Source organism: Dipteris shenzhenensis, chromosome 1 (assembly GCF_047967505.1).
Source record: "Dipteris shenzhenensis isolate YYH24624 ecotype China chromosome 1, Dip_SZ_1.0, whole genome shotgun sequence".
NCBI classification, from domain to species: Eukaryota; Viridiplantae; Streptophyta; class Polypodiopsida; order Gleicheniales; family Dipteridaceae; genus Dipteris; species Dipteris shenzhenensis.
The window spans coordinates 23,049,860-23,074,470 of NC_141596.1; the positions used below are offsets into that span (position 1 = coordinate 23,049,860).

At 39.3% G+C, this 24,611-nt stretch overlaps 1 protein-coding gene across 1 annotated transcript; it reads left to right on the forward strand.

Annotated features, from left to right (window-relative positions):
* Positions 1 to 220: 220 nt before the first annotated feature.
* Positions 221 to 10,428, forward strand: LOC147905557 (amino-acid permease BAT1 homolog). Its single transcript, XM_087373291.1, has 10 exons — positions 221 to 591; positions 1,150 to 1,216; positions 2,283 to 2,870; positions 2,995 to 3,255; positions 7,926 to 7,944; positions 8,209 to 8,428; positions 8,610 to 8,791; positions 8,883 to 9,172; positions 9,387 to 9,516; positions 9,601 to 10,428. Exons 3-10 carry the CDS (start codon positions 2,782 to 2,784, stop codon positions 9,949 to 9,951), a joined length of 1,542 nt encoding a protein of 513 aa, XP_087229417.1. The 5' UTR covers positions 221 to 591; positions 1,150 to 1,216; positions 2,283 to 2,781; the 3' UTR covers positions 9,952 to 10,428.
* Positions 10,429 to 24,611: the final 14,183 nt, after the last annotated feature.

Below are 24,611 nucleotides of genomic sequence, written 5' to 3' on the forward strand. Positions count from 1 at the left end.
TATGTGTTTCCCAGATTGAAATTGGAAATTTTACGAATTTGAGTTGATAAAACAGGCATGTTTTTTAATGGATTACATTATAAAGTCAAGGTTTTTAAAGTATGCATGGCTAGATATATAAAAACCTTGAGCTTACAGTTTAAGAGAAGCTCATCTCCCTTATAGCGTATAAGGCCTTGCAGCCATGTTTGGCCAAGCCACCTCTAAACCAGATCTTCTCTTAAGTCTGCGCATTTCATGTTGTGTTCAACTCGTTCATGCGCACTTAAGTCATGTGTTCAACTTGTTCATTTTCTGCAGATTTCATGATTCGTTCAATTCTTAGGTCTGCACCTCACCTCGATTACGATCACTATTGAAGATTTAGACGCTGGAACAAAACCATTCTCGGGTCTTCTTCAGGCTCCCTTGCCTTCCCTACCTCGCTTCGCTGCACCCTTCTCCTCCGTCTTGGCCTTCTTGGGGCTCGGCTTTTCATCCTCTTCATCTTCGACCTTCTCTGCTTTCGCAGCCTCCGCTGGCGGAGCTTCTTCCTCTATGACCACTTCCTTCGCTTCCTCAGTAACTTCTTCATTGGCAGCATGCTTGGAGGTTAGTTGATACGACCTTACTTATTACGTTGAAGGTTGAACAGGAGCCGTAGGCTCCAAAGGGACCTCTTGCCTAGCTATTGACGTTGAAACAGGGAAACGCCTTAGCGTTCCTCCAATTCCCAAGCCCAAGTGATATTTTTCAGCCAAAGTTTCTGGAAGGGCCTCTATGGCCATCTCGTGGTAGCTGGAGGTCGGGCTGGATTGCTTATGTATTTGACTAACGAGGACCGAGCCTGCCAGTGAATTTTGCTATGCTAAAACGCTGTATCGGTCGCTCCTTGTCCTTGCTACGGCTGGGCAATAGTGTTTTATATTATTGATACGCTTTTGGCTTTTCGTATTTGCTTCATGGCCGATCGACGACGATGATTAGTTTTGTTGATTGTCGCTCGTTAGTGCTTATTCTAGCAGCACAAAAGGCTTCATGTTGTATCCTTTTTGGTCTCCAAAATGTTTATGAAGCTGTCTAGTAATGAGCTGGTAGTAAAAATGACGTTTTTCATTGTCTTTCTAAGATTAAGCTGTCTTATTTACTCTGTTGTCTTTGTTTTAGCAGCAATGTCCACTCGGGTCTAGTCTATGGTGCTCGTGGAGCATCATTTGAAGATTTGCTTGAACGCCACGTAAGATTTTTTCCCTTCAGATTCTTACGATGTAGTTTTCATAGGTTTGGACTCTTGTTCTCCTACCGGTCTCGGATCATATCTTTACTTTTGAGTGTAGTTGGAGTGCTACATCAGGGTTTTTTTTTTACCACAAGTTGCTACGCATCTGCAGTCTTTCTGTTCTTTCATAGCATGTTGTCTTTTGTTTTTCTGTTCTTACATAGTATTTTCCATTCTTCTTAATGTAGCATATTAAAACATAATATATAATGGGCTTTCTTACCAGTTTGTGTGAGGAATATCTCTAAGCTTTTGTTGTTTTTAACATAAACAGATTTCTAGGTCTGAGCATGAGTCAAAGGCAAACAAATATTTTTGCTTTTCTTGGATCGACAAGAGTGATATCTCCAGTGAAAAGAAAGAGAGCAAGAAAATCCTTGTCAGATGTAGACTCAAGTCACAGTGACTCAGGTGTAGAAGAGATACGAAGCCCGAATTAAGAAGATGTCCATTAGATGCCATGCCTCTTCAAAACAACACAAGTGGGCATTTCTGAAATTTTTTGCAATTCTGGATATATTGCACTTGTGTGGAAGTGTTTTAGTTCCTAGAGATTTATAACAGAATGAGAAAGCTGCAACTATGTTTGCTACTTACATCAGTGAGTCCATTTTAAATACTACAATAGAGAGGCGGAATAAATCACCATTTTTCGGTCTCTTAGTTGATGCGTCTACAAATATCTCGGTTGTGGAGCATTTGATTGTGTATGCTACTTATATGTATGATCATGAGCCTCGGGTTTCTTTCTTGGGATTAGTTGAAGTGCATGACACGATAGCTAGGGGTTTGGAAACTACAATAATAAAGTTCTTTAAAGAATGAGAGGAAAATGGTCAGCTTTGGATCTGATGGTGCATGAGTGATGATTGGTTCTACAAATGGATTGGCTGCATTGTTAAAGAAGAGGAGTCCTTTCTTGACATCGATTCATTGTGTTGCACACAGAACTTATGTGTGTCCGACACTTTCAAACATAATGCTGATGCACAACATGTGGATTTTGTGTTGAATGAGATTGCAGGAATGTTTAAGAAAAGCAAGAATAGAATATGCCTCTAGATGCCAGAAGAACCCCGCATGCAGCCTCTGGGAAAGCCTCTCTGTCTAAGACACAGATTCGCTCGACGCCTTATTCCTTTCACGCCCATACAACCTCTCTTTCCTACGCAGCCGCCCCACCCTCGTCACTTCCACACCTTCCTCGCTCATTCAGTCTTCCTCAAAAACTGCAACACTCAACCCATCACGGGCTCCCTCCATCTCTCCCAGAAAAAGCTTGCATGCACCACTCGCTCCCCCTCTCCAGTCACGAAATTACAATATACTCACGTTACTCAAAGTTTCCAAGGTCAATGGGTCCTTGGATCTGCTAATCGATTCCTTCACAAACTGTTCACAGCTCTTCACCAACCAACCCATTTCAGCTTCCTTCCTTTGCTGCACACCTTGAATCCTCTGCTGTCGATTACCTCTCAAATTGCAATCTGGGCGATTTTCCTATCTTTGATCCTTTGCCCAATATGGCGATCAAAGTAGACCAGTTGCTCGACTCTGGCCAGCAGCGCCTCAAAGAGCTGGGCTACAAGCAAGACCTCAAACGCGACCTCTCGTAGGCTTTCTACTCTTGTAACAATCAAGCTAATTGCGTCAAAGTTTAAGCTTTTGTTACGTGTGCAGGATTTCATGTGCAATAAGCCCATGCCTACGCCGGTTCTGACTGTTTTCGCTAACAGGATGTTGTCCAATTTTGCCTTCTCCTTCTCCATTATTTCCATTCTTACGGGGGTAACGACTTTGTACAATACTGGACTTTCTTACGGAGGTCCAATTTCCATGACGTATGGGTGGCTTATCGCTGGTGCTTTTACCATGTTTGTCGCGCTGTCTATGGCCGAGATATGCTCTGCCTATCCCACATCCGGAGGCCTCTATTTCTGGAGCTACAGACTTGCTGGAAAAGAATGGGGCCCCTTTGCATCTTGGATTACTGGCTGGTATGAATCCTTTAATTTTCAATACTAAAAATGTTGTATCTTACCTTCTATGCATGCTAATAACAGAGTTAGCTTCAAACTGATGAAGACCTTGCTATTGTAATTGAAAGGAAAGATTCAAGGGATGGTGTCAAACTGCCATTAAACTGCAACCTGTTTAACAAATCCAACAAAAGAACGTCAATGCTTTATCGCTGCCTTTAGCTCAACATTGAAAAGCATTAGAGAGAATTGTGTGGTAGAGTGCGTGTGAGTGAGAGGATCTGTGGAAAGGCCCTCTGCTTGGGGAAACAGTGGAAAGTTGTGCAGCCTTACAATAGAAGAAAGTTGTCTACTATGCAGGTCGAGCACACTTTTACATGATGAGGTCTGGGGCCTCACCCTTGTTCTGAGTCAAGTCAGGCTAGAAGAGTTTACCAGCAATCAACTCAAATTATGTGGTCGTTGGCATTCATTCTTACTGCCTCCTACTTTTGGGGAAGCTATGCTTTTCATCAGGCTTCCATAGGCTGTAGGCTGTTGTTTCGAAAGACACCAGAAAGGGATAAATATTAGCGTGTAGGGGGGGGTAAGCAGCATGTTCAAGTGATTAAATTTCCAGCAAGCACTAAGAAATTTGTTTAGGAGCTCCAGAGTGGCTTTTCGAATGCTGGAAAGCAATTCACATAACACAGTCAAAACATAGTCTATCAGGTCAACGGATGAGGACTAGTAAACAAGCAGTAGAGAATGGAAAGCCCACTGAGGTGTATGTTGTCATGACGAATCTAGCCTCTTGTGAACTTGTTCAGAAAATATAAATGTAACTGAAATTGCACTACAGATCACAACAATCTAGTACCAGCATAGATGCAGAGAAGTTGATTGAAGAAAAAGGACCGAAAGAGCTGATTTTAAACTCACCTTAAACATGACCAGAATCTAGAAATGGTCAGCTTAATATGTCAGTTGTGCTAGAGCAGCAGGAAGATGCATGAAAACTGATGTCAACAAATTATCATCTCTTAAGCTATAAGATCTACTTGGCAGACCTTCGAAGCTACAAAGGTCTTGTTGCAGGAGCAGCAAGGCAGAACGTGAGGGACAGTCCCCCTGTCGTCTTGCTCACACTCTGATAGCCTCAAGATGAACCAGCCTTCCCTGCAGACTTCACTTTCTTGCTCAAAGGAGCTCGTCATGCTGAAATGTGGGGATTTTAAGGAGAGGTGCATATGAAAGGAATAAAGCCCTCTTATTAATGGAGCACATCGTTCACAACTGGATGCCTCATCAAGTACACAAATTTAAAGATGCTTAAGCTGCCTGCTGCGAGACCAAGCACCGAAATCAGATCCAAGCTTGCTTTGAAAACTTGGATGCACTCAAGGAGCAACAGGCGCAACAGCAAGGGCTAACACCAAACTAGAAAAACGAAAAACAAATGCAGTTTGGTAAAGGACGGAACTCGATGAGGTGACCAAGAAGCAAGAGAGTTGTGCTGAATAAGTTTTCGTTTTGATACCAAGCTGTGGATACTTGAGGCCAAGAGGACCCTGCTGGGACCAAACCTCTGCATGAAGCAAACTCGAGGTCTCGACCATAGCCTTGTCACCCATTTGTTCCACGTACGCAATTATTCCCCTCAGCTCCGCCAGAGGCAGCCGTATTCCTGAATATCCACTAGGTTTTGGACCGTGAGGACATGGATCCAGGTAGGCCTGGGGGTTGTAAACCCCGGGTGAGTCACTCGGGTAACTTAGACCAGCTTGGGTAACTTAGGGCACGTGAACCCCTCAAAAGATTCTGTCCTGATTGGTGTCAGTAAGAATATTCTGGTTTTTGTAAATTGTAATGATGGACAACTCATGCCCGAGGTGATTAACAGCCAATCGAAAATTAGGTATCTGGCCTAAATAAAGTTTCTTTTGAATAGGGCGAAATGGATCTTGAAGTATTATTAGGCGAGGATAAAAGGTTAGAAATACCTCTATACAGGGATGGATCTTATGCTGGACCTTGGTCTTGAGTTTTGGACGAGTTTTTATAATTGGTAATGATTTTTCATTGTAAGCTTTGGTCATTACGGAACGATTCTTTTTTGATCAAGGTAGAAATGGTTCAAGATAAGGTTACACACCATGTGACATTTATCTACACCGCCCAGTAGTATTCGGGCCTCGATTCCTTGGTTTTCTTCAGTATTGTCTATGTGCTGAAAGTAGCTTGATATTAGGAGAGTGCAGATGCTTTGTGTGAAGCGACACAATTTACCAGGACTAGCTGTAGGAAGTCTTTACCAGGACTCCTAGTAGAAACTCCCTCAGTTGAGAGCATTGCTTCACTCTGTAAAAAAGTGTACCTCGAGTTCATTTTGTGCCTTAATTCTCACCACGCTCTTGAATTCTGATTACTGTCTTGATAGAATCAAGTGGGCTTGTTTGGTAAGCTTGCCGATCGCCACATAAATGCGATCCCATCCCAGGTAAGTAGAAGGGAGCCCAGTAATAAAATCCATGGTGATATGTATCCACTTCGTCTGGAATGGGCAATGAACACAAAAAAACAACCAGCAGCCTTTTGTAACTTTGTTCTGCTGGCTTGGCAAACATTTGAAGACATATTTCACCCAAAGAGCTTCCAAATAAAAACTCTCCTTAACTCTTTTATAGGTCTTGGTGATACCCGCATGCTTTTCCATAGGAAATAACTGTATTTCTCTCAACACCAACATTCTATATTGTAAGTCTAGAAGGAGTATTATCTGCCCTGAAACTGCAATGCAGCTAAAATTCAGATTGATCTTGGTATGCCCGTTCTTACAGCAGGTCTAATATGAAGCCCTCTGGTAAAGCTGTACACAATGAGCAGTCAAACCAGGTAACTTGTGACTTTGAAAATCAAAAGAATGAATATTTTAACATCCTTGAAAGTTGGTGCAGTGTAAGTTACTGGCTTATGTTCAGATGGAGGTTTGTGGATTATTTAATGCCAAAGCAACGCTTTACTGGAGGCAAGATTGCAGTACACATCTAATGCCTTACTATAGTGAACTGAATTGGCAATAATGCTTGGAAGGTTTTGGCTATAGTACAAAATCTGAAATTGAATGTGAGTGAGTCATCGACATAATTCCAAATATATGGGAGAATCTAGCAAACACGTGCAGCATGTTGAGTATGCACATGTTTGTTCTCTTAGCCCCCCCTAGTTGCATGAAATTTCCAGAAACTGTCATGCAGACTGCCAAAACTCTGTAAAAGTGAGCTGTGACTGTCATATATGACTCTAATTTCTAGATTTTACTTTGTAGTCTATACAAAATTGGTGTTACAATACTGTACTACCTGCAATTTAAAGGCATTCATCAATGATCATCATGATTCATGAATCAATGTTCTTACTTTCCACTATTCAGTCTCAATAATTCATTTCCAACTCCCAAGTTTCACACAATAGAAGTTAGAAAGATTCATGAAGAATCCAAATTTCAAACTTGCAAATAAGTTCTAAGTTCTAACCATCCACATTACAAACATTGAAAAAAAAATCAACCCACATGCAAAGTACAAAACCCCTATAACACACGCACGCATTGTAGATGTTTGCAATTGCCACCTTGAGGATGTGTTTGCCAATGTTCCACAAAGTTTCATTTTGTTTTTTCAAAGCCAAACTCCAAGTTGTATATTCCAAGTGAGGACTAATGAGTGCAGGATCAACAAAAGGAACACTATCACTTGTTGGGGTGCAGCTACATATAATTGCTTATGGTTAAGTGCTCCCAAACATGTATCCCTCGAGTATCAGTATGGGCAGGATAAGACAAAAAAGAAAAGAAAAACGTGGGGCTAAACTACACCCCCAAAGAAAGAGGAGATAAATAAAGATTGTATTATTATTTCAAACCCCAGAAATGGTATGTGAAACCCACACGAGAGTAACTGTAGAATTTGTGTATAATACCAAAATGACACAGCTTAAATAGTTAAGCTTTCTTCTTTCTTGATGGTCTAGAAGAGCAACATATTTGCAGTAAAGAAAAATTTGACTCCATTTGACCAAATTTCTATTTTGGCATGGCTATGGATACTGATGAGAAACTTTATAAACATGGATTAAAATGGATATTTAACAATTCATATGGAAAGATACTAGGACCAAAGAAGCAATGCAATAGAATGTAGTATGATGTGATAAAGCTTATTGCTTCCCCCCCTTGCCTGATGACTCTTGGGAATCTGAAGCTGCTGTTTATATTTATGACGCAAGGTAATAGAATAATAATGATGATGCCATTTTTTAAAACCATGGAGAGATCAGTGAAGCATTTATAATTCACAGCCACACTCTTTACGCAGTTTCACAGAGCTGAGAAGAGTACTGCTTTCAAGGGTCTTGGTCATTTTTTTGTGTTTCAACAATTTTTAAAGGTACAGGGCAAAATTGTCACTTTTAGGTGTCAATCACACAATTTTTGTATTGTATGATAGTCTAACTTGCCCACTTTCCTCCTTGTACAATTTATTGCACTGTATATTGTATTATTGTTCTCTCTCTCTCTCTCTCACTCTCTCTCTCTCTCTCTCTCTCTCTCTCGGAATGTGATTCCTAAATCGTAAAAGTAAAGTACTGGGCTAGTCAATAAGGTTTATGTAGTTAGTTTATCTTTATGATTGCCTTTGCCTGTGCAGGTTCAATATACTTGGCCAGGTCTGTATCTGGCAAAATCTTGAAAGGTTTAGGCAATCATTCCATTTCTTATTCCATTGAATTGTTCTTGGGAATATTCTTTTGTTAAGGTTGTCAGTTTTGGCTTTTCATGATTTTTGAAAGGTAAAAATCTTGTTCAAGCTACTGCTTTTCCTCTCTTGGTTAAGAACTACTGGATGGACATTATGCGGAAATATATTGATTCTCTCAAAATATAAATATGAGGATCTGTGAACTGCATTTCTGATAGACATCGTGTTGCAGTGGGCTGGCACCACAAGTGTTGACTATTCTTTGGCAATTCTTCTTCAAGTTATTATATTACTTAGCACAGGAGGTGCTAATGGAGGAGGGTATATGGCATCCAAGTATGTCGTAATAGGATTTCATGGAGGCATCCTTTTTCTTCATGCAGCTATAAATAGCCTTCCTATTCGTTGGCTCTCTCATTTTGGAACTTTTGCAGCTGCATGGAACATCCTTGGTAGGTTTTTTCCTTCTTGATACATGAATCTTGTTTTGCTTCTGGGAAAATACATCCTGTGTGTTTACTTTTTTAGCTGTTAGGTATTGGCCATCACAGATCATGTTTAATATTGGTAGAACTTCTGCTGTCTATTTTCTTATGGATAATTTCTGATTCTATGTAAGAAATAATTTTCCAGGTGTTTTTGTGCTCATGATTCTTGTACCAATTGTTTCTCCAACAAGAGCAACTACAGAATTTGTTTTCCGGCATTTCAACAAGGACAGTACATATAATATCCACAGCAGTCCTTATATTTTTCTGCTAGGACTTCTCATGAGCCAATATACACTCACCGGATATGACGTCTCTGCTCACATGGTAAAAACTAATGTGAACAACTTATTCTACGTAAATTGAACAGCAATGACTGTTTCCCCCCCCTGATTTTCACATTGTTGCCTCTTGGCAGTCAGAAGAAACAAAATCATCAGACAAAAATGGCCCTTATGGCATCATAAGTGCAGTTGCCATATCAATCGTGTTTGGATGGGCTTATGTTCTCGGCATCACCTTTGCTGTCACGGATCTGCAACATGTGCTGGATACTAATAATGACGCTACTGGATATGCTATCGCTCAAGTGTTCTATGATGCTTTTAAAAATAGATATGGATCTGGAACTGGAGGTATTGTCTGCCTAGGAATAGTTGCTGTGGCTGTGTTCTTTTGTGGCATGAGCTCAATCACAAGCAATTCACGGTATGATATTCGCCTATATAGTATGTACATGTTTACCGCCCTAGTTTTGTATCTTTTTGCTAGTGGAAATGTCAATTACAAGACAGTCTTTTGAATGACTGGAATGTATATGAGAGTTGCTCTTATTTGAATGATGCAAATGTGTAACATTATGATTTCTGTTGCTCTTGAATTTTTCTATGTTTAACTGGCATTCACGTTTATGAAATTTCAGAATGGCATATGCTTTTTCTAGGGATGGGGCAATGCCCTTTTCAAACGTCTGGCATGCTGTGAACCAATGGGAAGTGCCTTTGAATGCTGTATGGCTTTCTGCTGCCATTGCATTTGTAATGGCTCTGCCGGTATGGTCCTTTTATTATGTACATTTTAGATTGGAATTATGATACCATTATCTTCAATCATGACACTTCCTCATGCATTTGCAGTCTCTTGGAAGTTTGGTAGCTTTCCAAGCTATGGTCTCGATAGCGACTATTGGCCTGTACATTGCCTATGCACTACCATCCTTTTTCCGAATCACTTTTGCTCGGAAGAGATTTGTTCCTGGTCCATATAATCTTGGCCCATTTGGCCTTTTGGTCAGCTGGGTAGCTGTATTGTGGGTGGTGACCATAAGTGTGCTTTTTTCTTTACCCGTTCAGTATCCTGTAACAGCAAACAATCTAAATTACACTCCAGTTGCTGTTGGAGGAGTCCTTGTGCTTGTTATTGGTAGCTGGCTTGTAAGTGCAAGGTTTTGGTTCACTGGCCCAGTGGCAAATGTTGAGCACCAATGAGAGAATGCATTTCATGACAATCTTCCCTGATGAATGAATTGCAAGGGGACGTGTGGAAAGTATATGTTAGGACTGACAGGTTGCTGCATTATGGATTAATGATTCGTTTTATTACAGCTGTTACTTCATCTAGCAAACTTTGACCTTCAGTCTCTTCCTGTTACTACCCCTGCCTTACTGAGGGTGCACATTCATTCTTATGTGGAGCTTCCTTTCTCATGGTAAAGGCCCAAACAAGTGTGATGCCATGTTTTGTGTTTTCTATAGTCTTACCAAATCTCTAACAAGCCTTAAGGATCTTTGGTTCAGTTCTCCTTTTTGTAGGTGGGATCTGAGCAAGGGACCTTCTCAGAGCGCTTGCCTAACATCCCATGGATAGGACAAGAGCTAATGTAAATTTTTTAGTATATGAAGTGCACTAATGACCATTATATCAAAAGACGCCATGGACATTACAAACATTTAATATTTGATTTGAGAGGCACAGGAAAAAAGTTTTTTGCTATTGATCTTGTAATGCAAAATTGATATTCACTCGGTGCTTATCTTTATATCAAACATATGTGTCCAGTTAGCTGTTACAATTTTGTTTACAACAATAGCATATTGTGCATGTAGGTATCACAATGGATTTTTGATGTTTCATGAAATGTAAATGTTGATTCTTCTCCTCTTGAATGGCCATAAAATTTTAAACCTCTTCTCTCCAAAGGTTCTTGAACCAAAGCATGAAATTCACGGACGATGTATGTTATTCAAACATGCACATATATGATGGGCATGCCTCTTATATGTGCATGCCTCTAATACTATTATTGTCTTAGTGAGTATCTTCTAACGACACATTTGAACTTGCAATATCAATAGTATTGGACATCAAATCATGTGTTGATAATGGAAAAGAAGGGTCGTTATACTTTGTAATTGCAATTGTCAAAATACTACTCTGATAACATGCATTTGATTGCCTTGTCATCAAGCTTATGTCTCAGCTGAGATGGTACATGAACATATGCAAGAGACCCAAAAACTCTCATGTGTGAAAGTGAAGGCTTCTTGCCTTTCCATGCTTCATAAGGTGTAACAGTCTTCAATGCCCGTGTAGGTGATCTATTCAGCACATAGTTGGCACACATCACTGCATCAAGCCAAAATTTGCATTGAGTAGGTTTTGCAGTTGAGATCGTTGATGATTGTCCATGAGTATTTAAATTGGATCTATTGTGCATACTTTCATGATTTGAATAGCCTAATTCTCAATGACAATGCGAAGCGCCATTGGCCAAGGATCTAACGTAGCGGCCATAATCAAAAAAAGGGATGTGCTCAGGGATCACTTGGACCAATATCAAGAAGAAGCAGAGCAGGCTTGGAGGTTGGATGTGATCATCAAAACATTTAGCCTCTCGCATGAGCACCCTTTGAAGCAACCTTAGCCGAGACCTCGATGACCCAGAGAATGGAACCGATTCGCAAGGTTGCTGGTGTGTCACATCCAAGGTGGTGACCCTCACTTGTGGAGTAAAAACGCAGAACTTGAGCCAAGCATCCTCTGTAGTCCCAAGTTGTGACCTATTGAAAGATAGAAGACTAGCAAAACACACATATCAAGCCCAAGGTATTTCAGGAAGGGAGGTTGGTTATCCTTTTCCTTTAAAATATTGTCCCAAAAATACAAATTTTAATTTTGCATGGATAGTTTCATGTCATGTACTTCATGTCCAAATGACAATGGTACTTATGTCCTTGGAAGACTTGGATGGCTTCACACTTTATGTGAGGTGATGAATTGAAAGTGAAGCCTTTCATAACAACTACAAGTCTCCTCAAACTAATACTTATGAAAGTTTCATCCTTAATCTCCAATAATGAATGGTTCTCTTTTATCCACTTGTTGCCAATTCAAGCAATCACCTACACACCTATTTCAAATTGTTAAGTTAAATTGCATTAGTTCAGAGGCACTTTAGTCAACTCAAGTGATGACTACAGCTCTAGGTGTTGTCTTGCATTTCGTTTGTGCGTTGCTAGCATTGTTGCCTGAAGTATATATTGCTCAATATTGCATGTATTGGTAGTTTCATAGTGCTAGAGTGGCAATCATTGCCAGGATTTTTCACACCCATGTACATGAACCTATCATTTATATGTCGACTAGTATCCTATACACTAAAAGTTCTATATAACATTTATTTTATGGGGGGGTATTCCACATCAATGTATACAAGCATTAATATCATTTATTGAATAAAAAGGCATCACTATACTGAGAGTAGTATAGTATGCCCTCAACATATATATTGCCTATTTAGAGGTACAATTTCTTCTATCAGTTGCACTCTACTGAGAGTAGTATAGTATGACTTCAAGACATATATATGGCTTGTTTAAAGGTTCAATCTCTTCGATTTTTTGCTTCAATGCAATGCAAATCCTAGAAGTCCACTAAGCTTTTGGTAAATTTGCATACCCATTTAGCTTGGCTCATAGCTTGTTGTCCCCTTCTTCCTTATGTTGTATATCTTGTTATTGAAGTTGTGATGCAACATTTTCTAACAGTGAGAACCATTGAGTCTATTAGAGAGTGGCTTCAATGCACAATAGGACCTTGTTCTATGTGGCCTAGTAGATTGCTATTGTTGCTTCCATTTTAGCTTTAATAAAATGACCGTGTGAATAAAGGTTTCTCATTTGCTTGGTGCTTGTGGTTGTAAAGGTGCAGCCATTTTGATTGCTCGTCTTGATGCTTTGGTGCAAAGGACTCCTTCACATCTTGGGGTGACTCTAGGTCAATGGTCTCTAAAGTAATTGTATGGGACTTTTTAGCTATCCTTGAAGCTTGGGACCATTTTGTACGTCGATTCATGACATCAACGAGAGGTAGTAACATTCCTTTGCCACACCTTCTACACTTGCATTAGTAGATAGCTCTAATTAGTTGGTTTGCTCTTTGTCCACATTTGCCAACACCTCTAGTGCTTATTAAACTCTATCAACACAACTTGCTCATCTAGACTATGAATCACCTTTCGTATCTTTTTCAAGATCAAGGGGAATTTCAATTCATGGTTGTTGTTCACTTTACCCTTCTCTATTTGCTTGGATTGGTTAGGAATACTAGGCACATTGGTTGTGCTTAACTCGGGTAATACCCTCCTTCCTCCATCATGGTCAAGTTCTTAATCATTGGGTATTGCAATTGCTTATGGACCTCAAAAGTGCCATCATGATTTTTATTAAATCCTCCAATGCTTTTGGGTTGCACCCATTTGATTCTTTTATAATCCCAAACAGGGAATTTTTAGTATCCATGATGGTTAAATGCAGAGTTCTATTTTCTTTTCCTTGGAGATTACAACCTTGTCACTTGACTCCATGACCTAAATATTCTAGCATGCCCTTCTCCATTTGCCATCATAGTTACTCTGTGTCAAAGCATCAAATTTTCTTTAAAGTTCTCCTTGTTTTCATTGAATGGCTACACCATTTGCCATAGTTAATACATTCATCTCATTTTTTTAAGTCATCCCATTGGTTTTGCAAGTCATGATGATCATCTCTTCTACCTTTTCCTAAAGTGTTATGAGCTAGGCTAGGTATTGCTTGTTCTCTGCCTTATAGGCATCCCTTTCTTTTGCTACCTAACATTCTCTCTCTAATGCCACTTTCGCTACTATCGCTCTTTAGTAGTGTTGAGGCTTCCTAACTGTGAATTTTAGGGGCTTGGGTAGCTTTGGTAATCCTTCTACTGGAAAAGGAGTGGTGGGTGGATTTTCCTCTGAAACTTGCTCTAGATGGCAATGTGCATTTTCAATGCTATGCTCTCTAGTAGTGTCGAATCTCCTCCAAGTGTGACTTTTAGGGACATAGGGTCGCTTTGATAATCCTTTTGTTACAAAGCGTATGGTGGGTGGGCTTTCCTTAGAAACTCTCTCTTAACTTTGTTGGTATAGGCAATCGTTGTTATCCTTCTCCTCTGTACTATCCTTCTAGGTAGAGGGATCACTTTTTGCCTTCTTGTCTAAACTTTCAAAGCTTTCTTTGTTGAAACTTTCTTAGATGGAAAAGTACATGCCTACAGATTTGGATTGCCCACGTACTTCGGCTGTCAGAGGATTTTAAGCACCATACTTTGACCTATGACTACGTAGTCCCGTGGGGTTTAGTGCATACACATTTCCCAATGCAACATTTTTCAAGATGAGACAAAGGTGGGAGGTCCACACAGCCAGTCGTAAAATATTATGCACACACTTCTCAATGCTCCCCTCTTGAAGTAGAGGTGGCATTTATAGCAGTGCCTCCCCAATAAATGAAGGGTTCTCTTGGGAGATGAAGCGTCCTTTAAAATGATTCATTTTCCCTTATGTACACAAATCATCTCAGTCTTGGGATCTCCAAAGTATCCAAATAATCCTATAGTTAATTGTCCAGTGAATATTGGCCTTCGAGTTTTTAATAGCATGACTATTCATGCATATCAAGTGACCTATTCTTTACCCAATACCCCCATGATTATAGTACACACATTTTTTTTCCTTTAAAAGCCTTTTCTTTAAGACTTCCCCTTTATAACAAGGCAAGAATTGTCCCTAATCCCACACTTCTCTTGAGTCCAATTTCCCCCCCCCTTTTTTTTAAGGGTTAGTTTCATGTAATTGCCAGGTTATGGTTAATTATATACCCATTGGGGTTGTTAGATCTTTGAAAAAATATATAGGTCATGTGTCGTTCAACCTATAGCATAGAAAAAATCATTTATATACATGGGAAAAAAACCCCCACTCCTTGACCAGAATTGTCAGGAAGGGGTGCGTGTGTGCATGTGTTTGACTGAACTTTGACTGAACTTCCTTAGAGCTTCAAAACTTTCTTATATCTTTATGTGTCAAAGAGTCATCTAGGGGATCCTTTGCTAGTTGACCTTTTTCCCTCTTTCACTCCTTTACACTAATAGGTTGGTCTTTCTTTCGCTTGGGGCTTTTTTCGTTTGTCTAAGGTTTTGAACTTGTTATTCCTTTCACTAGTAACCCTTAAGTCACCCTCTCTTCTTTCAATTAAATAGCAAGTTTAGCCTATTTACTCTAAGCTATGTTATGCTACTCAAGGTGAAGGGGAAGCCATGTATTGGGAACCGAGTGTCAACATGGTAAATGAGCTGGTGCAACATGAGGTAAGTGATATGAAGAAACTAAGCCGCTTAGCTAAGAATGAACACTTAAAAGTATTACAAGATCAAACATGAAACTAAAATATAATGCTCAGTTATATTAAGGTGAATTTCTTTTGGCGTGTTTGTATTACAAGTAGCTGAGTTATTGACAAAGTGTGTCCCCTCTTGTGTGTGGAGGTCTCTCTCATGGGCAATATTGTGCGGAATACAACTCTCTCAAAAGAACTCTCAAGTCGTCGATGACTATTTATTGGAGCCTTTTCTATCTCCTTGGCTCCTGTGTTAGCTCTTTATTATGTCATAAGTGTCTTCTCTTTGGTAATAGCCATTGCCTTTCCCTTCTAAGTATTGCTTCTCCCTTATATGGATTCACGTCTCTATGTATTACATCCCTCTATCACCTTAACCATGTTCAATTATCCTTGTGCGATTCTTGATGCGTCAAATTCAGCCATTGTCTGGATGTGTTGGTTGGGGTATGGTGTGGAGGTGTTGGGCTCAGTGAGGAGAACGGGGGCAATGAATGGGTTCAACCTATGTTGATCTTACCTGGGTGCCTGGAAAGGGGCGAGTAAAGAGGCGGGTGCCTTTAAAATGTTTGTATCTTCCCCTTTTTCTCCTTAGAAGACCTAATAAAGAGGCATGAAAAAGGTAAAATATGCTTATGTGTCAAGCTCTTATAAAAAGTCGAGTTAGCCAACATGTGGCACAATATTGGCCCACCAATGTCTTTGGTACCAAGCTAAAATTTGAAAAATTAATGTTCTCCCTCTATGTTTATTCATGCGATGCCTTCATATTTTTGAAAATGTGAAAAACTCAATAGGCACAATCCCTTACAATACCACAAAATTAGTTATGCACGAGACTAGCCCCTTTACCCTAAGTGCTTAATCTTATTTCATCCAATGCCAATTAGAAAGCGTTTCCTTGTCCTCTAACAATGTTACATCGCAACCCTTAAACCATGGATATTATAGAATCCATTGGAAAATTTTCTATAATCCGAAAGGCTAATTGGAAAGAAGCACTAGAGTTCTAGGCCTTGCTGGCACCTTGTTGTCTCCATTACTATATCTTCAAGTTAGTCAACTTGTAATGATTATTCCTTGTGATTCTTTCTCATATCTTTCAATTTTGGAGCTCTTGATATTCTTATATGATAATTTTTTGTATCATTTTTTGTAGTTGTGATTTTGATATTAAATCATTTTTTGTAGGTAAATGTTATTAAGTTCATCAGTGGTTTGAGCCTAGGGGTCCCACTAAGGAATATTAAAATACATGAATCATAAGAATGGTTTATTAACTGGTCATTTTACATTTTTTTCACAAAAGTATACTTATAGGAGGGATTTGAAAATTGAAATTTAGAAAAAGTTAAATGTTCATGAAGGATTATGATAAAAACCCTATGAATAATAAGGTACTAAAATTGACCCTTTGAGTGCATGTGCTGTCTAGAATACAAAAGTTATATACATAGGGTTATCTAGAATACGAGGGTTATATACAAAGCCCTACTTGAATCATATTAGGCTATTCACACTATGTCCTTAGCCTTTACAACATCCTTTCTACTCCTATTATGTATAGATTGACTCCTTTTGTACATTGTAATTTACATCCTTTAACACCTCTTAAATTGGGCCCTTCTATATACTTAATTTAAAAGTTGAAGAATATAAGCTTATTTTCAAAAACCCTACGAGGACCATACTAGGTTGTACACTCTTAGCATTTAAAGCACATCCTTTCTACACTTATGGATACATTGGCCCCTTGTGCACTTCATTTTACATCCTTAACACTGCCTCTTAAATTGCACTTCATAAGATGAGTGTGATTACAAAAGAAAATTATGTACAATGATGTACATTGTTGATGCAAAAGTTGGAGCAAAACAAAAAAATGTTGGAGCAAAACTAACAAAATAACAAAACAATGCAACTTATTGTTTGTTACTGATGAGACTAAGTTGCAAGAGGTTTTAAGAGACTCCAAGTTGATCTGTAAAGCAGAAGGATTTGCCATGGCTCAGTAGTTTTGTGAAGATATCTACTACTTATTCATATGTGTGACAATAAATAAGATCATTATAAAAGTTTTAGAATACAAAACATTAGAGGAATTTTGGACTCCAAAAAGGCCTTATAAGGAGTGGATTAGCAAAATGGATAAAGAACTAACAAGGCCTATAGAGGGTGCCATCACCCCATATGAATCCAAAAAGTACACCTCCCTAGGCTTTGGTGGTTCCAAAAAGTGCACCTCCCTCTCCCACTTGGAGGGGGCCTCCACTTACAAAAATTCACCCTCTTTACACCATAAGGTGGTCCCCATCTCGTGGGTACCACTCCCCCAAAAAATTTGACTTTTTTGAAAACTTCAAAACTGACCTAAAACCCTTCCAAACCTTCCCCCAAACCATGCCTATGCACCCAAATCACTTTCCAACAGCCAAATCCTACTTCTTCTCACCATAGTCACCTTCCAACCCCTAAATCGTACTCTTTATCACCATAATTACTTTTCAACCCCTGAATCCAATTTTTTCTCCCCATTTTGTTATGTTGTAATCTCAAATCTATGTTGCTTCCATTGATCCTATTCTACCTTGTACTAGTTTAAAATCTTTTTTCTTTTGACTTTCATGATTTATTTTTTCAAATCCTCTTATGGTTCCATTGGAAGATCACACCAACAAGCCATTAAAAAGCACCTTGCACATTGAAGTTGCACTAGACTATGCTACGCCTCTTTAATGCAGTGGCCACAAGATCGTTGACAAAGAAACATTAGATTGACTACAATAGCCATTAGATCGTTTTAACAAGTGCTCCATCTATGTTTGAAAATGTGACATGGTTTGTTTCAATATGTAGGAGATGGTCTTCAAGGCTTACATGGCTATTGTAAATTCATTGGTCATACTAGTGCTGAAGCCCAATTTACCATGATTCACTTGTTGAGAATGGAAGAAAATATTAAAAGACTTAAATATACCACGCATACTCTCCATGAACAACTAACTCAAGAATTAAAAAACTTTCTGATTCTAAAATTACAAAAAAACATCACAAGAGGCAATCACAAGATTAGTTGGTGATAAGAGCAAATTGTTGAAAGAGACTTGGTCCCTCTAGCAATATCTTGCTACATTAACTAGGAGATTAGAGAAAATAAATCCCTCTTTGTTACAAGCACAGGATCAAGGCTGTGTAACCAATGGAGAGCTTGGTATATGGTGATGGAGCAAGGAAGCATAGGGTGCAAGCTACATATTGAAACAGTGTAACATCTCATTTGAGAACTATAACCTCAAAAAGAGAACTCTAGGGGAATCTTTGAAAGATTTCCTCTTTTTCATGTGAATTTTATGTTTATTTGAAAAAGATAGCCTTTTTGCGTGACGGTTTTTGAAAAATTTCATAAAAACCATGCTTTTGTGAAATTTTGTCGACAAAGTTTTTTTGGAAAACGGGCACAAACACCTACACTTGGAATACCAAATTTGCAAAAAATACATTAATTTTTTAAAACCAATACAATAAGGGCCTATGCATCCAATGCTCATAAAAGGACCATGGCATAACACATTTCAAAATCCTAAAAAGGTACAAATCACATTGTTGCACAAACATACATGCCACTGATCCTACAAAGAATAATACTTATCCTTTGATCCTACACCTTCAAATGCACTAGAGCCTGAGCTTTGTGTGGTAGAAGTTGAACATCCTTCTCTAGGCTATCCACTAGAACATTCTCCGAGTCAACCTGGGTAAGTTTAGCTGCCACCCTCTTTTTTGCATGGCGTGTCTTGGCTTCCATTTGTTGACTGCATCCAATTAATGTCTTTAATATTTTTTGGGATATTATGTATTGTCTCCTTTGGTAAATGCCCGGCTTGTGTTAATTGAAATGCATATACCAAAATATCTACCTCATCCAATTGTAGAGTATCAATTCTTGGACAATTCTTTGTCGCCCTCTTCCCTTTTTGGCCATGCTTCCTTGTTACCACCATCTCTGGGTTATATCGACCCATGAAAGCATCCATGGACTTGGTGAAAAACCAATGGACCTCTATTGACTTGGTGTTTGAACCTTCCTTTTTGACTTTCACAACTTTAGCAATCCAAAAAGGAAATCCACTAGGATCATTTCTTGCTAAAACAGCAACCATCATACCCACTGCCAAGTCCTCGATGATACTACTCCACATTTCTTGAACCCTTTCCCTGGCCTTTTTTAGACTTTCTTGCTCCAAGGTACATTTCTCTCTCCTCCCCAAGATAGTTCTTCTTTGAAGGTGCATGTAAATGCGCACTTGAAGAAGCATTCATACGTGCATTTACAAAATCTTGTTCAATGCATTGTGGCCAACTAAAATCTGACACATCTTGGGGGTCATTTAGTAGGTGATTGATAAGTGTTTGGGATACAAAGAATGGATTCCACCATGTCCACACCACATCTTCAAAATATGTTGCAACATGCTGGATTGTTTCTCTAATCTCATTGACTGAACTTATAGGGTTTGCATCTCTCCCCTCCTTCATGGCTCGTTGCAACTCCCTCACTGATTGTAAAGGTTGTAAGGGTGCCACATACAACTCACACTCTGGAACACACTTCAAAAACTTCAATCCTTTGACTGGAACCCAAGTTGGTGATGTGGAATAGAACTTCCCCCACAACAACGTCGTGCCTTCTTGATCTTTCTTCATTCGAAATTGGTGTTGAAAGCTTAACTCGTTGAGCTTCTCAATAGATCGATCAATTGGCTTGTTGTCACCAAACACAAAGTGTCTGAAATCTGTTGTTTTTTCCATGTTTGTAATTATCAGTTTTGGCACATATGCATCCTATAAAATGCGTATCATTGCCCTATCCCATGCTTCTTTCCTTCTCAGCTTTACTGAGAACTAGCTAAACATCTAATCAATATGGTCGTGTGTGTGACCCACCATAAGGAATCCTAATTTCACTTTTAGAAATATGCCTTTCTCAACAAGCATGCAAAGATATGCCAACACAACTTGATTCTTGTTCTCTCTCGATGTGTTATCAAGTTGGACATACAACACTTTTGGAAGAGGTTGTGTAAGATTCCTCAATGCATCATTAAGAATGAAAACTGTGAGATTTCTTACATTTGGTGTCGTAAGATAAACCTTGGGGATTAATTCACCATGGTAGATCATGCATCCAACCATGTGATATGTGATGAAGTTCTCCTCTTTCAAATCATTGGGCACTGGTTTGAAGTGTGGAAGATTGGTCTTCTTTTGATCCATCCCATCAATGATGATGGTTATGTACTTGTCAGGCTGTTGGTAGCTCTTCTTGCGATGTTTCGCTAACTTCTTCCTTTCTAGAGCTTGCATTTCTCAATGCATTTGCAATTTTGTGATTGTTTCTTCTGCAAATATAGAAAACAATTAGATGTTGCAAGCAAACCATTTTTGTCAAAAAGAAGCAAAATTTCACGGTATCATTACACACACCTCTCTCTTGTCCTTGACTTCTATTATGCAAGACCTTCAAGTTTGCACATGTGGCACACACACCAAAGCGACAAAGCTTTGGTATCTTCACATTGTTGAATTCATTCTTCCAAATCCTACAAAAATGATGGTATGTCACGTACTTGTCACCTGTAGTAACCATGGCATCCTTGTACATGGAATGGATCTCAAGCTTGGAGAAATTATCTGATAAGTGCAACTAGTCACTATTTAGAAGAGCCTCGGCATGTTTTTGCACAAAGTCTTGCAGCCACAAGCATACCATATTGCCATGTGGTCCAGGCACTCTTATTTTCCTGCTATACAAGTGCAGGGGTCTTTATAGAGGTGGGCCTATAATCTTTTTAGCCTTTTGTTGCCAAGACAATGTGCAAGTCCATATGCTTTGCAACAAACAATCCTTGAAACGAATTTTGTTCATATTGTTTTCCGTAGGTCTTACAAACCATGCTAAATAAAAATTTTGATCATCTTTATTCATTTCAACATAATTTTGCCACCGTAAGACCCTTAATTTTGCAACCCCAAAAGTGACTAGGCACATTCTGCTACAGCAAAGAGTATTGCAAGTCTCTTTCAAATGTGCAGTGTCTAGCATTATACGAGATCTCCCTCTTGTGTAGCTAGACTTTTTGACGTCCACATTCATTGGTCTTCCCTTTAGTCTTAATAGACGAGATTGAATTCCACTTCCCCTTTTGTGATAGCCGAGACAGTCATTGAGATCCATCTGGATTAGATGTCCCTTGTAAGAAATAATTTCTAGCTCCAAAAACAAAACAAAGAGAGCCATTGAATGAACTTAGACATGGACCACATACCTGATAACACTTGTTGACCTCTCGTGCTTGCTTCGACATCTATTATTTCATTGTCTTCAATGGGAATATCAGGTCCATGGATTTGAGTACCTAGGCTTCTATGTCCACCATCATGCTTAGGTAAAGGAGTAGGAGACACATCCAAGGTGGCCAAAAAGGTTCCACCACTAGTACAAAATACATGCAATGTAGCAAAGCACCCTTGGAACTGTGAGAAGAAGAAATTGAGATAGACGTAGTGTCAAATAAACCTCCCATGCAGAAATTTGGCAAGCTTCAAAGGGGATGCCCCAAAAGTGCCATGCAACAATGAAAGGTAGAAATTATGTGCCTGACCATAAAAGTCAAGGTTAGGTTTAGGGTTTTGGAGCATAGAGGAATTTCTAAAAATAGTATATTTTCTCTATAAACATGAGATTCTCACATTTGTTTCTCATTATTTCCAAATATGCCCAAGAGTTCAAAGAATCACCAGGTATGTGCAATTTTCTTATGGTTAAGTGTGTTTTATTTTTAATTCAGTCATGAAATCAAATTTTACTGTGTGCTTCAATATAATTTACCGTATTTAAAAAATGGGGGTGGTGTGCTTGAATATTATTTAAAGTACTTTATGTTTGCTTTTTTGAAAGCACATTGCTTTGATTGCTAGTCTATCCTATTTTACTAAAAATAAAAAGAAACATTTCTAAAACTAAATTCCTCTATATTCTACCCCAATCCCTTCTTGTTAGTTTCTCTAACCTCTCCATCTCTCCCTCTACCATCTACCCCTCTCAGCTCTCCAGCTTTGCTAGGTAAGCTCTCCATCTCCTCATGCATTTGTTTAATTTTTTTTGGACTGAAGGGAGCTGCTTCTTCCCCGCCATCTTTTTCTTCTTCTTCCCCACCATCTTCTTCTTCTTCTTCCCTGAGCTCCCCCACTGATGCGCCCGTCGATTCTCCTCCCCAACCTCTTTTTCCCCTCACAGATTCAACACACCTTCCACCATGCATGCAACCCAGTCGATGATATCATCGATTGGGCGCTTGCCCGGTCGATGATATCATTGACGAGCTGGTAGCCTGTCGATGATATCATCGACCGGGCAATGCGCCCATCAATGATATCATCGACTAGGCTACCAGGCTGCATGCATGGTGGAAGGCAAGGTGTTAGCCGAGGGAGAGAGAGAGAGAGAGAGAGAGAGAGAGAGAGAGAGAGAGAGAGAGTTAGGGAGAGAATCAGAGAGGGAGTTAGGGAGAGAGGGAGAGAAGGAGAGAGAGAGTTAGGGAGAGAAGGAGTTAGGGAGAGAGGGAGAGAGAGAGTTAGGGAGGTAGGGAGAGAGAGAGAGAAAGAGAGAGAGAGAGAGAGAGAGAGAGAGAGAAATAGTGAGAGGGGAGAGAGAGAGAGAGAGAGAGAGAGAGAGAGAGAGAGAGAGAGAAATAGGAAGAAAGAGAAAGAGAGAGAGAGAGAGAGAGAGAGAGAGAGAAATAGTGAGAGGGGAGAGAGAGAGAGAGAGAGAGAGAGAAATAGGAAGAAAGAGAAAGAGAGAGAGAGAGAGAGAGAGAGAGAGAGAGAGAAGAGAGAGAGAGAGAGAGAGAGAGAGAGAGAGAGAGAGAGAGAGAGAGGGATAGTTGGAGAGAGGGAGAGGGTTTTTTGGTAAATTTTGTTTATTTTTTGGTCAATTTGTATTGAAAAGCAAAATTTTCTCTTCGAATTATGGAGTTGTTTTTTGTGTTTTTAAATTAAATTTGTGAGAGAGAGAGAGGTGTTTTGGCCATAATTTTGTAGTTTTTGCATTGTAGTGTTGTTACTTTCCATGCTTTTTTCTTTTTTATTCTCTAGTCCAAAATCATGTTCCAGTAATAAGCATGTCGGCATCTTTTTCCATGAAGAATGTAGATGTTAGAAGCTCAAAGTCTTTTTAGAAACCATCAAACTTGTTGTACTAGCTTTTGTTTTTTTCAACTTGAGATATTCTCTCCATGATATCATAATATTTTGACATTGTTTATGTCTTTTATAGGTATCATGTCGAACAAACAACCTTTCGGAGAAATCCGTGTCTTTGGAAAGCCCACATCGGAGGATGCTTCCAAAAGATAAGGGTGGAAAAGAAAGGCACCAAGGAACCAAAGAAAAGTGTCAAGGATCCAAGTCTTGAGGTGCAACAGCTTCAACAGATTTATGATGTTCCTGCTCCGTTGGATGTTCGTTGCAAATTCGAAAATTATGGGACATAGCGAAGTACACAATAACATTGATTCAAAATGGACCATCAAAGTTGACACTGATACAAAAGAGATTACTTTGTTGCTTCCAAAGACACTTCCCACTGGAAGATCAGTTTTTAAGCCAATAATATAGATTAAAGATATCTCAAGAAGTGAGTCCAATGAGGAATGTGTTGAAATGCTTGGGATTGATAACAATAAGAAACCTATTGTTTGTATTGTTATGGAAGAGAAGTTCTCTTTGAAAGCTGTTACTCCACCCGCTATAGCGGAACAAATAAAACAAATCAAAGAGGAAGGGAAGGTTAGTTACTATCGATAAGTAATTTCTAATTTTCTATGTTTATGTAAATTCTTTTGAATACTATGAGAGATTCAACTTTGTTTTGTGTGTCCAGAATCTTATTTATCACTTGACAAATCAAATTGTGGAGGTTGATGAAATAATCAAGGAGATGGAGGTATCAACTTCCAATAGTGATTCTGAGGAGCATACAGAGGAGGGTTATGAAGAAGATACCGCAACATCACCAATCAAACCAAGAGATTCTTCAAAGTCAAAAGGAAAGGGATCTTCCATGTTGGAGCTGAAAATTTTGGGTTTAATACACAAGGATTAAGAACTCCCATGGGTTCACATGGATTGAGAGCACCTTCTCTTTTAGGCCATCATGGATTGAGTGCACCCCCACGTGGGCATGGTTTGAGCGCACCCCCAAGTCGGCATGGTTTGAGTGCACCACTCCCGAAAAAATGACCTCTATTGGCTACAAGTGCGTTTCCTCTTGAGTCTTATGAGGATGTTGTTGAGGAGACTCCATCTATTGCACAAGGGAAAAAACAGAGTAAACCAGGATCAAAGGCTCCAAGGAGAGTACAGCCATTGGATATCATTGAAATCCCAACTAGTGGTGA

Excerpts from the sequence above, each read along its gene's own strand:
- LOC147905557 (XM_087373291.1), top strand. The coding sequence starts at position 2,782 with ATGGCGATCAAAGTAGACCAGTTGCTCGACTCTGGCCAGCAGCGCCTC. Across the intron at positions 8,792-8,882 it reads ATGACGTCTCTGCTCACATG|TCAGAAGAAACAAAATCATC; the intron begins GTAAAAACTAAT and ends GCCTCTTGGCAG. Across the intron at positions 9,173-9,386 it reads TCAATCACAAGCAATTCACG|AATGGCATATGCTTTTTCTA; the intron begins GTATGATATTCG and ends ATGAAATTTCAG.